A 16,163-nucleotide genomic window follows, 5' to 3' on the forward strand; every position below is an offset into this window, starting at 1 on the left:
CTAACCAGTTTTAGAGCCCTCTTTTGGATGTGCGTTTTGTGGGACTTAATTCCTCATAAAACTTGCAGACCCTGTGTGGGTTCCCACAGGCTTGTCCATCCTAGAGCAAACATTGTGCAGAGGGACGGATAACCAGCAGGGGGCAACATATGAGCAGGAGTATGGATTCATTTCCAGGTACTGCTGGAGCCTAGTGTTGAAAATTCAAGGGCCCCGTCTGGTTACAAACAAATGAAAAAAGTCAGATTCAAGAAACAAAACCAAACAAAATAAATCCACGCCACCAGATTCAAAGTCTTATCTGCTTGCCTCCTGTCATCTTTACAGAGTGATCAGCTATGCAACAGGTGTGCTGATTGGGCCCATGGGACAGCGACGTGCCTGAGGGCCCCTGAAGGGGATATGCACTGTTGCTCAGCTGGGCTGGGGTATAGGGCAGGTTTGAGTTTCTGGATTCTGAAGGTCTGAGGCAATGAAGTGAGTCCCTGTGAAGTTGTCCCAGGGAACCCTCCCTCTGTCCTTGGGGGCCTAAATGTCAGGATGCAAGCTAGAGGGGGGCCAGAGCTGGGTGCCATATCACCTAGGGACTTGGCATAAAGCCTTCTCCCTCTTCCTAGACAGCCAGGGCCAGACTGGGGCAGACAGGTCTCCTTCTAGGGTGTGCCAGCTGCCCATACCTCCTGCCACGCCCTACTCCACCTTGGTTCCATCCCTGGCCCCTGCCTTAGAGCCTCAGAGGGCGAGGTTCTATTATGGGATTGTTTGCAGAACCAGTAGGTGTTGGCTGGCCCCTACACCTGCCCCTCCCCACCGAAAAACTTTCCAAGTAGAGGCCCCACTTTCTACTAGTCCGAGACCGAGGTTCAAATGTGTGCTTTCGCTCCCGTATCTCCCATTCTTCTTGTAGGCCTGCCTTTTGGTGGCATCAGCCCACCTGGAGGTGACGGTTGGGTGGGGAGTGTGAGTCTGAAGTGGGACCCAGTGAGGTCCTGATCCTCCAGAGGCCACCGTCCAGTGCACAGCACCGGGCTGTGCTCTGTTCTTGCCACCCGAGAGACCCACAGCACCAAAGCAGATCTGCCATCTTCCTTTGCTGGGAGCAGGAGCAACTTGAATGGGACAGTGACCTCTTCTTATGTAAGGGAATTGAGGATTGCAGGGAGCGAGAAGCCGGGTCTCAGTGAGAAGAGGCAGGGTAGGGTATTCTCTCCTGTCCTCTGGTCAGGGCAGCCACATTCTTGCATCTTTTTGGCAGTACTCCTGGTAGGGGCCCTGCCTGCCAGCTCAGCCTTCACAGGCTGTTCAGGAAGTTGTTTAGCCTCACTCTTTGGCTTTGGAAACTTCACAGTTCTGGGTGGGGTGGAAGTGACATCACAAGCCCAGGGCATCGATGACCAGTGTGGCCTGGCCTTTCAACACAAGGAGAAGAGGTCCAGAAATTAAGGCTCAGTAGCTGAGACCACAAGGCACTTGCTTTATTGTTCCAGGACAGGGGACAATGGCAGGCCATTGAGGAATCTGTTTGTGCTGCATATGAGTCTGAGGCAAAACTTTAGAGGTTCTTGTCACCCCCAGGCCCAGGGTAGGGTGAGGATCCCACTTGGTGGATGTTAGGTACCTGGACCACAACTAGGACTCCAGGGACATCTTTTGTGCTTCCTAGATGACCTGGCTCTGCCAGTCAAGCAAAGAGCGAGGGCATGGGTGCTTTCCTCACCAGCCTGTACCGGGCTTTTCTGCCTTGAATGCCCAGGTTTCTGGAAATGGTCAAAGTAACTAGTAAGTTGGGGCCTAAACTACAGGAATTTCTTTCTAGACAAAGAGTAGGTTTGTGGTGACATGGAGGGGGCCCTTCCCACACCCAGGACTGGGAGGAGAGGACTTGTTCAAGTTTTTGAGGGCAAAGGCTTTCCAAACACTTTGTATTGGAATTGGGCTCAGTTTGTTCTCTGGGTGGACGTTACCCCTCCTGTGTGTCACCCTGGCAGCAGCCAGGCAGGGTACTGTGCTGAAGCTGGGTGGAGCCTGGCAGAGCAAGCTCCGAAGGCAACATGGGAGAAGTTTCACTCTCCTCCCTGCTGGGCTGATGGGACGAAGACAGGAGAATAAATACAGGAGGCTTCTGGGAAAGAACATGACTGGGGGAGGCCGAGGGGAGGATGGAGTTCCAGGGGGAACTATGGCCTGGTATGGGGCTCCTGAGCTTTGGTAACCAAAGCCCTTAGCTCCCAGATACCTCGGAAATGAAGCCAGGCTCTGCAAGCTGTGGTGTGGATCTCTCTGTGTGCAGTGTGTGTGTGTGTGGGGTGTGTCTGAGCCACTCCATGAATCTGCGTGTGCAGGAGAGCTGATGGGTGGATAGGAGTGTCCCGTGGAGGATTCGTTTGCTTCTTTCCCACATAGCTGCTCTCTGAGGTGCCCTGAGTGAGGAGCTGGACCACCAGGCAACAGAAATGTGTGAGGGGCAGTATCCTGGGTGGTGTCCTCTATACCTCAGCTGCCAGTGAACAAGCAAGTTGGTTGAATGGCATAGGGGACAGTTAGTGTTTTCCTTCCTTGACCTTTAAGGTGAGCCCGATGTGGGCAACCAGCCAGGACTTCCCGGCCATCAAAGGCTGGAGCTGATGCTGGGCACAGCTCATGCCAGGGCCATGGGCTTGGAACTGGGGCTGAGGTACACAGCTGGGCCTGCAGGGGCTGCATGGGGCGTGGGCTCCAGCTCCATGAAGGCTGAGTAGAGAGTGGTGATGGGCAGGTCTCCCAGGGCTCCGGAGCTCCCACTCACTGGTGGTGCCAATTCACCTGCCCCACTGCCTGTCTCTGCCAGACAGGGCCCTGGAGGGAAGCAGTGAGGTGGTGGCAGAGGTTGCGGCATGGAGGATGACGTTGGGGACGAGGTCACCAGTATCAGGGGGTCGAGGGTCAAGCTGTCATCCTTCAGCTGTTCCCACAGGTTTCCTGGGAGGAGGAGCAGGAGGAGAGAACAAACATCACTAGGAGGCACCAGGGGTGCCCTTTCCCCCCTCACCTAAGGCTGTCACATGCTGCAGAGAGCAGGATTGGGCAGACACTGGGCACAAAACCAGTAGGACCTGTGTGACCCTAAGCAGTGACTGATTCTCTTTGAGCCTCAGACTCCTCTGCATGAAGCAGAGTGAAAGTCATAGATCCAGACCACCTCTGTGGCGGGGAGGAGAGACTTTGGGAAGGACAAGATTTGAGGATTGCTTAACGGAGGGGTTGATGCAAATTTTGTGCTCTTGGAATTAGCCAGGGAGAACTCCCCACAAACTCTTCATACTTGCTTCGGCCTAGGCTCCCAGGGGAGGTGGCTCTGCAGCTCAGATGAAAGATTTTCCCACAGTGCACTGCTGGAAATGATGAAGTGTTATGAACATGGGCCATTTCTATTCCAGGGCTTAAGAACTGTGAATGGAGCCAGGAAGCACAATCAACAGTGCTCTGAGGCGCAACCAGAGCTGTTTCCTGACCCCTCTCTATGTCATGTGACCTGCATTGTGGCTGCCCTGGGCATTAGGGCTGCAGGGTCTGGAGGAAGAAAGTCTGACCAAACCCTGGATTGGCCTTGGCTGTCCGGGTTCCAATCCTCTTTCTAGCTAAGTGACCTTGGGTTGCATAATGTCTATGTGCTTCTGTATAATGGGTTTAATATTCTCTTGTGTCCAGAAGAAAAAGCAGATGAAGGCAACCAGCTGATGACCTTGTAAAGGTGCTTTAGGTGACCTTGGGTTTGGCAGGCAGGCACTTGTTGGCTAAATCCCTCACTCTAGTAGATGTTTATTGTATCCAATGTGTCCCTGGCTCCCTGCTCTCCACCTCTGGACTGGGGTGAGGATATTTATGAACTTATTTCTAATAGTAGCTTCCTAGGCCCCAGGCTGTCTCCCTTTCAGATTGGGACCTCCCTGAGGGCAGGCCACCTCCACCTGCTTGTGGATGCCCCTGTGCTGTGCATACACAGTGGGAGGCTGGGTCAGTAGCCCTCTCCAAACCTCTTAGCAACCTGGGAGTGCACTGCAGTTGAGATGAGAATGGGAAGGGGGCCTGACTTTGTTCAGAGATGGAGCAGGTAGGACCACTCTTTGGATTTCTATCCCCAAATATCTCTGTGACATGCTCAACTCTGTAGTCTTACATTCCTCCCAGATCTGAGATCTTACATTGCTCCCTAGGGAGTCTCTGTCTCTGTCCCTGTCCCTCTCCACTCGTGTCTCTGGCCTGGACCTAACTATATATCCAAGGCTGGCTCAAAACTCAAGATGATCCTCCTACCTCAGCCTCCCGAGTGCTGGGATTCTAAGCATGTGCCACCATGCCCAGCAAGAGGGTTTCTTTTCTTCTGCATTAAAGTGTGAACTCTGACAAAAATGCACATGCTTCTGGAAATGGTCAGCCTGCCAGTCATTCACAATCAAGTGTGAGATAAAACACTGAGCTCTTTCCAGCCTTGCCAGAGCTGAGGGCAATTTGAAGATGCGTCAGTTAGAACATGTTCAGGACAGCAGCGGAGGAAAATGGGTCAAGGACATTCCCCCCCACCCTGTGCTCCAAACGGCAGAGAGCAAGTCAGATGCTGGACACCCACTCTGGGTTCTTCTTCATTCAGGTGACCAGAAACCCAATAGCTAGTGGTCATCAGCCTGGGGGCTTGACAAGAACAAGCCACACTGCCAGGCTCACCCCTCCCGTGCTGTTCCACCTCCCCTTCCCCATCCCCAGCTCACCCTGGAAATCAAAGTCAGTGAGAGAGGGGTTGATGGCATCCAGGTCAGTACCAAGATCTCCGTCTGGCAGTAGGGTGTCAGGCATGGTCCTGGCTGGGGAGGGCTCAGCCAGCAGCTTGGCACTGTTGCTGGGTGGGGTGTGGGCAGGCAGAGGCGAGTCCTGGGGGGTGCCCGACTGGGCTCGCAGTTCAAGGTGCCCTTCTGGCTGTGGGAACAATGGTTGCTGCGGGGGTCCGGGAGGGGCCAGGCCCGGTGAGAGGTGTGGGTATGTCTGCCCGTAGCAGGGAGGTGTGTGTCCCCCAAGTAGGTCCTCCAGGGGGTTCTTGCCAGGAATGGGGCCTGGTGCTGGATGGATTGAATGCAGTGGCTGGGAGAGCCCAGGAGGGGGTGCCAAGGGCCTGATGGGGCCTGCACCTCCCAGCCCAGGGGGCGGACAGCCCAGCAGTGGGGAGCCCAGCTTCTCCCTCTTGTCTCCAATGAGGCTGTCCAGTTCTTCTGGAAAGGTCCAAGAAAGAAGAAACACCATGAGATCTCTGTCCTCCACTTGTGCTCTCCCCTCACTGGGCCTCGCTTGGGCCCTGACACTACCCTGTCTGGCTCACAGGTTCCCTGGTCTCTCCTTTGGGGGGGCCCAGCAAGCCTCACCTGGTTTGGCCATGCTTTTGCGCACAGCGATAGGATCCTTCCTCTTCCACTTCTGCAGCTCCTCCTGCATCTTGTCAATCTTGGCTGGATTGAGGGCCCACAGGCACCCCTTGCGAGAAGAACTTCCAGATTTATTCTCTACCTTCTCAAAGCACTTGTTGAGGGACAGGTTGTGGCGCACGGAATTCTTCCAGCCATCAGGTGCTGTCTGCCCAAGCAGAGCAAAGCAAGAATTCAGGCTGAGCTCAGGCAGCAACATCTGGTTCCAAGTCTGGACTCTAGAATATTCCTTGCTCACTCCAGGCACAGAACTGCTACCTCCTCAGCACCGTGCATAGGTGTGGCACTGTTGGTGGTGGGGAAGCCGCAGGCAGGAACTTTAACCTCACCTGTTTACTTTTTCTTGTCTTTTTTCCCCCCCAGTACTGGGGATTGAATCCAGGGCTCTTGCATCCCCAACCCTTTTTTACTTTTTTGAGTCAGGATCTCTTTAAGTTACCCAAGCTGGGCTTGAGTTTGCTGTCCTGTCCTCCTGCCTCAGTCTCTTGAAGTGCTGAGATTATAGATGCGTGCCCACCACACTTGGCTTCCCACATACGCTTTTCACCTGAAATGTGCCTCCTTCCTATCCTGCCCTTGGCCTGGCCCTCCAGAGGAGCATGAGTGGTGCCTAAAGGGAGAGCTGGCGGGCACCACAGAGGGCTCCTAGCCCACACACCCACCAGAGTGGGATCAGGCCTACTGGACCCCCTAGACTCCATGCCACTCCACCAAGTCCTGTCCAGCTGCAGAGAAGGAACAGAGGGGGGATGTGGAAAGCTCTCCTGGCTTGTCTTCTCTCTAGGGCAAACTCGGGAGAACAGAAGGATGGGTAAGGCTGGTGAGCGCTGGGGTGCGTGCTCACGTTTTACATATATTTGAGTATACATCTGGGTGTTGGTGCATGGAGGCACAGCGAGTGTGAACACACACCTGCATCCCTAGGCGTGGCTCCCCTTGTGAGCCGAGTCTCCCTGGGATGGGCCTGTGAATTCCTGAGTACCAGGATGTACGTGCCGCTGCGGATGGCTGTGGGAAAGTCTCCCTGGGTGTGTGTGTGTGCGCATCCGCAGTCACCTCGGTGTGTGGGTGTGTGTTCGCATGAGTGTGCCCGGAGGTGTGCCTTGGTGGGGAGGCCAGCCCTCAGGCAGGGGGTGCTCGTGCCAACAGAATAAACACCCATTAGGAGGCCCGGTCATGCCACCAGTGCAGTAATTGTACTCAGGGAGGGTTGTAAAAACCATTAGGCTGACTCAGTTGGTGAGAGGCGGTGGCGGGGGCACAGTGGGCCTCCCGGCCCACTCTCCAGCTCTGTCCCAGGCTCCACCACTGCCCTGAGCCCAGCTGGGGCTGACTGAGGAGAGACCTGCCACACTGGGCTCACGGAGCTCCTTTGCTCTCGTCCTCCAGCCCCTCTCCCTTTCACCCCATAGTTTCTGGGTAACAAGGGGTGGCCACTCCCTCCTCCCTGGCTCACTTGCCCCAGGGAGCAGCCAAGCTGAATCATGCCCAGCAGAACTGGGCCCTGATGCCAGCGTCACTGCAAGTTGCTGGCAGCAGCTGTTGGAGCCTTTCTTGGGGACAGTTGGCCAGACAAGGGGCTGGACTGCGATAATCCTCAAGGCTTCCAGTGTCATCAGGGAGGATTCTTGAGCCAGTAGACCAGACTTCAACTCCTACAGCAGTCTCCACTAGGAGTCAAGGCTATGTCGCCCTATGGGCAGAGTTAATGGGCACCCGGGTATTTTATAGCCTCATAAATCTGTAACTTGAAGATTCTAGGGCAGCCCACACCCCAGCCACTTCCTGTTTGGAAGAGGAATGGTCAGCACTAACAATTATGTCCAGTGGCTGGACACTTCCCCAGTCCCACATCCCTGACTTACAGGGCCATAGGATGCCCACCTTGGCTGCCTCTGTCCCTGTTCAGAAAAATGACATCCAAGTGGGGAGTGAGAGATGGAAAGGGAAGAGGATCTTGGAAGTAGTTCCTCAGGTGGGTCAGAGGGGAACTGGTTTTTATTTTTTGGTTTTTTTGGCGATGGTGGGAACTTTTAAGTTGGGAGGAATCTGTGTGCTGACTGGTCCAAATGCGACCATTTTACAGACTGAGAATCTGAGGTCCAAAGAAGAAAGGGCAGAAAAAAAGGAAAAGAAAAGGCCAACCCAGGTTCACACAAGGAAGCAATGACAGAGCCTAGACTCCAGCTCTGTCTTCTAGCTAAGGGTCCTGCCCAGGTCACCACATTGGGCCTGCGTTGCCTTCCGGCTCTTTCCTCTCCTCACAGATTCCCCTCTCTGAAGTTACATGTAAACTCAGGAGTGAGGGAGTGATGCAACTGGCTAAGAACAACAACTAGGACCAAAAAAAAAAGCTGTTAGACCTCTTCACTCTTCAGCCCTATAAAACAGGGATTACACGGCTCCCAGGAAAAATAATTAAGCCAGGCAGAGGAGATACAGGGAGGGGCTGGGGGCCAGGCCAGGAGTCGGCAGGGAGGGAGGCCCAGAGGTAGGGGCAGGGCCGTCATTTCCCTTTCTCTGGCCTGGCTCCTTGAGGCCCTGGAGGGCCCTTCAACAGCTTTAGAGTTAGGGAGATTGGGGCTCCCTGACCTGCTGGGGTATGGGGGCAGCCCCGGTTGCAGGCTTCGATACTTCTCTAGTGCCAGAGACAACTGTCCTCCCTTTCCTCCTTCTTCCTGGGTCAACATACTTTTCCACTCCTGGCTGGACACTCTGACCCTCTGGTCCATCCCATCTGGTAGCAGCTCAGTGGGTACAGACTCATTTGGACCTCAGCTGCAAACTATCCCCAGGCAGACAGTTGGGTAGATAGTAGAGTTAGAGTCACCTTCTGGCAGTGGAGCTGAATTTGGGGTTATCTGGGCCTCAGGCCCTTTTCTCTGCCTGGGGAGCCGTGGAGAACACACTCCTTAGACACAGGCCCTGGCCTCTCCTGCACCCACCCCAGGAGAAAGAATCTGTGCAAGGGGGTCTGGGGTGGCTACCACACATCAAGGGAGAGGCAGTGGTACATAGATAGGGTCGAGCAGCTTTGCCCAGCACAGCTTTGCCTACTGTGTGATCTCAGGTGGACAGACACTGTCTCTGATATATCTGCTCATTTGAGGATAGGGGCTCCTGTGCTACATCAATGGAAGGAGTTGAGCCCCCAGAATCCTCTTCTGCGACTGATAAGAACCAAATCCTGCACAGGGGTGAGGGCAGAGTCCGGTGGGCCAGTGAAACCCTGAGACTATGAAGCCCGAGCCCCACCCTCTGGGAGAGTTGCAGCTGGACCTGCTGCCCACGGAGGCGGATCCTAATGTCACCCAGGAAGGCGATAGGTTCTTTCACCCTAGTATATACCCTGTCACTTTGGCTGACCAGCTCTTCCTGGAATTTTCCAACCTCTCAGCATCCAGGGGTAAAGGTGGGGACAGACTCCCATTTCTCCCTGAAATGCCTCTCCTGGCTCAGGGTAAGTGGCTACTCCAGGTTGCTGTGAACTTGGGGCGAGATGCTTGGACTCTCTGCCCTTGTACAGAACCCCTTCTTCTGGAACTCTGAGCTTCCAATGTGGAGGTCAGGGAAAGTGCATTGAGGGGCAAGCACCCCCCCCCCACTCCGCTTTCATCCCAACTCCTCTCTCCCCTCAGGGTGGTGCCCTGTGGTTTGTCCAAGGTGTGAGGGAGACGGGTCTTGGACTCACCTTGAAATAAGGGAAGTGCTCTGTCATAAAATTGTAGATCTCGCTCACAGGAAGGCTTCCAGTTTTACTGTTCTTCAGGGCCATGAAGATGAGGATGCTGAAGACACAGAGAGCCCCTGAGAGCCTGAATCTCTGACCAGATCCTGAGCTCCCCACCCTCAGAGCACCCTCTCTTGGTGAGAGGCTCTGTGAGGTTGAGGCTAAAAGAAGAGGGGATGAGAAAGTGTCCTGGGGGTGGTTAATGAGGTCAGGAATTACAGATAAACAAAGGTCTTTTGGAATTTGAGAAACAGAGGTTGCTGCCTGCCTCAGCCACATACTAGCTGAGTGATTTTGGCTGAGTGCCTTAACTTCTCTGAGCCTCTGTTTCCTCAGCTTTGAAGTAAGAAAAAGTAATAGGCACCTCGGAGTTTGAGGAACACTGATGAACTATGCTGTACACACAGAAGCACTCATTACAGAGCAGGTGTCATTTTGCAGCAGGTCCTCAGCCTGGACAGAAGTGTGGAACCAAGGTTCGGGGTCGCTGGACACTCTACCCTCCATGTTCTTTACTCAGTCTTTCCAACAGACTGAATCACTGTCCCCTGATTTTTTTTCTCCCCCAGATGAATAAACAGAGGCTCAGAGAGATGAAGTAAGTTGCCTGAGTTTCATAGCTAGTAAATTCCAGAGCCTGGTGTTGAACCCAGCTCTGCTCCATTGCAAGTCTTGCCTTCTGCCTGCCCCTCTCTCTGCTCCTGGCTGATGTGTGAGTTCCTCATTGTCTCATTAGTTGAGGATCTGACCTCTGCCTGGGGCCTGGCACACATTAGGTCATCTGTCACTGTTGACCGAATGAATGAGAGCAGAGGCCCCTGAGCCAGGCTGTGTACTGCGGGCGTTTAAAACTCTAGTCCCAGGGAGGATCCACCGGACTCGGGGCATGGTGGATAACAGTCACGTCTGCAGACTCCATCCTGCATGTGTTTCTGGGGGAACACTGGGGTGAAGCCTTCTCGTTGGTTCTAGGGCATAGGGCCAGGCAGCGAGCATTTCTACTAAACTCTAGCTGGGGATTTAGCTCAGCGGCATAAGCACCTGCCTTGCAAGCAGGCTGTCGTGAGTTCGATCCCTGGTACCGATAAAAAGGAAAAAGACAAAAAAAAAAAAAAAGAACTCTACTAAACTCTAATCCTGGGCCCTGAGGCCCAGGAGATTGGACCTCTGCGGTCTCATTCAAGGCACCAGCATCTGCAGAGTCAATCCAGAGACATGACTCTGCAAACTTGGAGGAGAGATCAGCGGTCAGTTCACACCTTGCCCCAAGCTGAAATCCACTAGTATGATTTCCACCTCTCACAAGAAGGAAGCCATGCCTCAGTTTCCCCAAGGACCCTCTCGCCCCTCCTTGTCTGCCCCAGAGGCACTGGGAGATGTACCTGTAGGAGTAGATGGGTTTGGGGAAGAGCGGCTGGTGCCCGTCGGCGCTGACCTGGGGTGCAATCCGCTGGTATGGATAGTGCGAGGAACCCAGGTAGGGAACAGGGTAGCTGCCACCACCTGGTGAGTACTGTAGACAGAGGTCAAAGGGGACAGAGTGACCACCACCATAGGACTTGACCTTTCCAAAGCGGGAGGGAACATCCAGAGAAGGAGCCAAAAAGTTTCTCCTTCCTACATGGGCCCTGTCACTCCCCAGCAGAGCTGTCTGGCAGGTGGCCAACAGTGTGGACATTTGAGGGGCTGGGAGGAGAACTACATCCTGGAACTCAACTCCCAGAGTTCTCAGTCCTTCTCTCAACCCTTTAGGTGCTCTGGTTGCCATGGTGATGGCAGGGCTGGAATCTGGCAGGGCTGGAGAGAATGAGGAGCAGCCGTGTCCTTCCCGGCTGGTGTTCCAGGCCTCCCATCCCTCTCCTGAACTGTCGGGCCGGAAGTGGGATGTCCAGCCTGGGTGTTTGCTGGGCACTGCCATCTTTTACGAGTTTCAGTGGCTCTTTGAAAGAGCCGGTCACGGTGGTGGGCAGGTGGGGGTGGGAGGTGGTTTTACGGCAAAGGGAGTGGCTGCGGTGCCAGGGATGGTGTTTTATGGGGGTAGGGGATAGGATACTCTGACTCCCCCAGCTGCTCCAGGCTGAAGTGCTCTTTCCAGGTCACCGAGAGACACTCAGTGCCTGAGTCACCCTCTCTTCAGGCTCCATAAAGCCCTGGGTGCGGCCATCTTGTTCGAGAAGGGTGTGTAGACGGCAGAGGGCATCAAAGCAGGGCTAGGCTCGGCACAGTGAGGCCATTTAAGGTCTGGTGGACCTCAGTCCTGCAGTAGCTCAGTCCCTGGCTTCAGGAGCATTCCTTGCTGAGGCTGACCAGGACTCTCAGGATTGCTCAGCCATCACAGCCAGGCCCTTCGCGGAAGCGAGGATGTTCCCTTGTGCCATGTGTTCCCTTGTTCCCCTCTGTGTCTTTACCTTACTTGGCAGACTGCCCCCCCGCCACTGCCTCCCCGTTTGGCCAAGATTAGGGCCAATGCCAAAGAGCTGGGAGTAGAACCTGCTCCACAGGCAGGGCCTGTCTCTGTGCCAGGCTGCAGGTGGATGGAGCTGGGCGCTGGGCAGTCACTTGCTGTGTCTTGCCCAGTGACTCCAGGGAGCTGCCTGGCTGCATTGGGTTCTTTTTTTTTTTTTCCCTCTCTCTCTCTTTTTAAAAACCTCCATCTCTCACCAGTGTGGGGCAAGTTTTTGGCATCCTGTGCATTTGGGAGGGGCCAGAGCTGGGTAGTAGAGAAGGAGCCAAGGCTGACGAGGGCTTGAAGCCTTCTGGGGCTGGGCCCCACAGAGCCCTCACCCTACACCAGGTACCCACCTCCTCTAGGCCCAAGGGAAGTGCGAGGCCAAGGTCACATAGCAAGACGTGACCTAGACGGAAGCTCACTGTCCCCTGCCCTCCTTGGTCATACTGCTTTTCTCCCTGCTCTGCTTTGTCTGAGGTGGCTGCTCTGTTCCTTCCCTTTTTGGTTTGTAACATGGCCTTGCCTTACGCTTGGCCACAATCACTTCAGACCTTTCAGGCCCTGTCAGGGTTTCAGGTGAGCCCAGGCCACCTTGAGAGAAAGGTGATTGCTTCCTATCCTATTAACCACTGCTACCCACTCCTGGAGGCCTCGCTTGAGGCTCAGGGCCCTGCTGCCTTCACCTCCCACCTGCACATGCTCCCGTATGCTCACCTCTGCCCCTCACACAGCACGTACCCATGTACTCTCCTTAGACCCCTGGGAAGCATGTCCTCCTGCCCCAGACCTACCTGGTGAAAGGGTGGCTGGGAGGGGCAGTACATATGCTGCAAAGGGGGCTGGTAGCAGTACATTCCAGGGCCACTCTCCAGAGCTGGGGGCTTGACCTTGACCTCTGACCCCTGCTAGAAGAGAAAGCAGAGGAGCAGGTTGAGCCTTATTTTTCTCCTTCCTCTTTCCATTGTCTTGAGCATCACACAACAAGCAACCCTTCCCCTTCTTTCTTCCCTTAAAGTTTAGCTCCAAAGAATAAACTGAGAACAGAGAAGGGCAAAGATTTCCCCAAGGGAACTCAGCAAGTTGGTAGCAAGTAGGTGGCAGAGCTAAGACCAGATCTCAGAGTATTTATGACATTCCACCTGACTGCAGAGGAGAGGTTCAGGTTGGGCCATCCAGAGAGGTGGCAGAGAATTATCAGTGGCCATACTGGGCCTGCGACAGGCCTAGCCTGAGGTTCAGGGATCTCTGAACCAGAGGTCTCTTGAGCCAGAGATCTCTGTGAGGTTCATACAGCACCTCAAGACCTAGCACAGAGCTCTACCCTAAGCAGGAACAACAGGGATTCCAGCTAGGTGGACAAACCCAGGAGGAGGTAAACCGCTTTTCTCAGTGTTACCAGGGGCTTTGGGAAATCAGTACCTGGGCCAGAGGGGCAAATCAGCCTTGACCTACTTCTGGGTGTGCCCTGGGGTTGCTGATGGAGAGATTGCCATAATCATAGAATCTCAGGCCTGGAAGGGCCAAGAACACTTGGGTGCAACCCCTTCATTTGACAGATGACAGAGCCGAGTCCTCGGAGGGGAAGCCACGTGCCACAGATGACCCAGCTAGGAGTCTCTGGGCCTGAGCGCTCCTGTATGAGGCAGGGTTAGTAGTGTGCGGTCAGTCTAGGCCTCACCACTTCCGGGCTGAGAAAACCTTAGCCAAGTCACTTTACTTGGCTTCCATGAGCCTCATTGTCTTCCTCTACAAAATGAGGATAGTAGGAATATGCTAGAGAAAAGGAAGTGCCTGCAGAAAGGCCAGGAGCTGGTACTGAGTGGACAGTAGTTGAGGGCAGTGGTGGATGTCATGGTATCCTCACTTGGCTACTGCCATGTTCCAGAACCTGAGAGTTGGAGAGTCAGGATAATATTCTATCCTTGGCATAGCTGATAGGTATCACCTGCCTTCTGTATCTTCTTGGGGAGAGGTTTGGAGACAGAATGGGGGGCATGTTTGAAAGCAGAGACGAAGAGGGCATCTGGAGTAGGCACAGCCCGGGCCAGGCTACTCCGTCCCCATCTCGTGGACCTCCAGAACAGAGCTGAGGAGTGGCAAACAAGCTCCCTTTTACTTCCCAAAGCAATAATCCTGCAGGGCCAGGTGGCGCGTGCCTGTAATCCTTGCACTCGGGAGATTGAGGCAGAAGGATCTCTGTGAGTTCAAGACCAGCCATAGTGAACTGGAGACCAGCCTGAATTGCATAGTGAGATCCTGTCTCAAAAAAACCACCCAACCAACCCAAAACAATCCTATGAGGTATGTACCCCTAAGTTTGTGATGAGGCTCAGAGATGTTAAGTGACTTGCCCAAGGTCACATGGTGGCAGGAATAACTGGACTTAAATGCTAACTTGCCAATGCACTTTCAAAGAATTTCATGAATATACCCAGGCACCATTCTGGGCAAAAAAGAGGGCTGGGAGGGGCCCCTTGAGATAATTTAACCTTTACAAAATCTCTCAAATCTGCACACTGATGCTGGGGCTGGGGCGGGGGGTGTCTCACTTTGTGGCCCCTCCCTCAGCCTCTTCTCTGGCCTCTGAATGTGTTTTTCTTCTCACATTTGCATGTGGGCGTGTTGGTCTGGCTGGGGATTCTTGACACTTAAACAAACAAAGAAGTCACACTCTGGAATCCTGACTCAGGAGCCTCTGGGAAGCTGCCAGCTTCCTTTGCCTGACCTGCCTCCACCACCTGCCCCCTCCACACCCCATCAGACCAGCATCCTGCCCCAGCTGACCAGCAGGTCCAATATGGAGCCAAGAGCCCAACTCTTGAGCTTGCTACTTGCTCTTGAGACACAAGGTCTGAGAAGGAAAGGTGGGGACTTTTAACTCAGACAACACTTTCTCAGCCACTAGAAATCAAGGCCCGAGTGGGGTAGATTGCTACTGGCTAGTGGTACTCACCAGAACTTGGCTGGGCTCGTGGCCAGCGTAAGAGAGTCCATTGCACCAGGCTTCTGCTGCAAAGCCAGGCGGGAAGGCCTCAGCCTCCCTCACGTCCACAGGGATCTCCTCAAAGGCCTCCAGGGCCCCTGGGGTCTTAAAAGAGTGTCCATCAAGGACCAGGGCGGTCTGCGCCTCTGGGAAGATGTCTTCGTGGAAATGCCGCTTGTACGGGTGGAAAGACACGTGGTTGCCCTTGAGGAAGCGCCCGGGGCTGCTTGCTGGACTCTCCTCAAAGCCGAAGCCAGGATACTTGTCTGAGGGTGAGAGCTGAAAAGGGCCCGGGCCAGGGCCAGCTGGACAGTGACCCTGGATTTGCTCAGGACCTGGTGACGCAACGCTTGGGCTGTGTGGAGGCAGCGAGGGTGCCCTCTCAGCAGGGCCTTCGGGCACGAATGATGAACAGCTGAAACCGGCATGCTTCTGGGTAGACAGAGGGCAGAGAGTCCTTGAGTGGAGATGGGACCAGGCTGTGTTCCCTGACAGGTCACTACTGTGTGCTGGGGAAAATGTCCTGTGGCTGAGCTCTGGGGAATACCAAAACAATGCAGAAGACACCGCCTGTCCTTGGAAGGCTGATGAGGACATACTGCCCCTAAACCTGGGGTGCCCCAAGGCTGATAGGAAACCCAGAGTGAACAGAGATTTATGTCTGAACCCCTCTGGATCTTACAGTCCTGAAGCACTTGTTTGTTGATGGAAGGCATAAGACAGACCCAGGGAGGTCCCCGTGGGGTCAAGGGGACATGTCCATTGTTGGGCCCTGGGTACCAGACACTTACGTTCTGTGGGGCAGGGGAGCCAGGGAGGCCTGGAGCCTGCATCAGGTCCCCTTGTGGCTCCCCTTCCAGTCTGGTGGGACCCGGCAATGTGACGTCAGACTGCGGCGGAAGTAGTGACACCATCACCCGGTCCTGGCCTTGAAGAAAGCCGGCTGCGATGAGAAGGAGGACCAACATCTAGGGGCGACCGACCCTAGGACCACCACCTCCACTCCCACCCCACCCCTGCACTGAGAAGAAAGAGAAGAAACACTGAGAGAGAGCAAAGCGAGCCAGGTTAAGAGTCCTCTGCGGAGACCTCAGCTCCCTATGAGACCCTGCATCTGTCTCCTTGTGCTTGGTCTCCCGTGTCTGCAATGGGGGGCCAGGCTAGGTGACTTGATTCAGCAGCCGAACAGACCCTGAGAGCCAAGGGCAGGTCAAGCCTAGGCCTGGAGTGGTGGTATCTCCAGTTACGCAGAGGCTAGTCTTGTGGTGTGACCATAAGGGGTGTGGCCTGGCTGGCATGACCACAGTTTGCGTTGGGGACTCGAAGGGTCCTGGTGGCACAGTGACCTGCTAGTCCACCATGGAATATCCAGAAAGTACTGTTTTCACTTACATCCTTCATCCTCTTACTTCCAACCATGCCAACCACTGCCTCCCTCCTTCCCCTTCTCATCCTTTCCTTCTTTCTTTTCTTCCTTCATTCTTTCCTTTCTTCTTTCCAGGGACCCTTCCTTCCTGTTGAGCCTAGCATCTTGGACTAAGCGTGTGCTAA

General features: G+C 54.5%; 1 protein-coding gene across 3 annotated transcripts in view; it reads right to left on the reverse strand.

The window, feature by feature from the left end:
• Window positions 1-1,454: 1,454 nt before the first annotated feature.
• Window positions 1,455-16,163, reverse strand: part of Foxn1 (forkhead box N1) — a 28,338-nt gene continuing 13,629 nt past the window's right edge. For 2 of the 3 annotated variants that reach the window (XM_023565055.2, XM_063251182.1), the window contains exons 2-9: window positions 15,404-15,540; window positions 14,583-15,044; window positions 12,421-12,534; window positions 10,563-10,693; window positions 9,142-9,238; window positions 5,391-5,598; window positions 4,746-5,240; window positions 1,455-2,958 (exon numbers count right to left, since the gene is read on the reverse strand). In XM_023565055.2, coding sequence (XP_023420823.1) covers window positions 2,639-2,958; window positions 4,746-5,240; window positions 5,391-5,598; window positions 9,142-9,238; window positions 10,563-10,693; window positions 12,421-12,534; window positions 14,583-15,044; window positions 15,404-15,526 — 1,950 coding nt within the window. In that variant the 5' untranslated portion in view covers window positions 15,527-15,540 and the 3' untranslated portion in view covers window positions 1,455-2,638. The remainder of the gene's footprint in view (window positions 2,959-4,745; window positions 5,241-5,390; window positions 5,599-9,141; window positions 9,239-10,562; window positions 10,694-12,420; window positions 12,535-14,582; window positions 15,045-15,403; window positions 15,541-16,163) is intronic. The other variant, XM_063251183.1, reaches the window with a different exon arrangement.

Source organism: Cavia porcellus, unplaced genomic scaffold (assembly GCF_034190915.1).
Source record: "Cavia porcellus strain 051 isolate PalLab524CR breed Dunkin Hartley unplaced genomic scaffold, mCavPor4.1 scaffold_6, whole genome shotgun sequence".
Classification (NCBI taxonomy): Eukaryota; Metazoa; Chordata; class Mammalia; order Rodentia; family Caviidae; genus Cavia; species Cavia porcellus.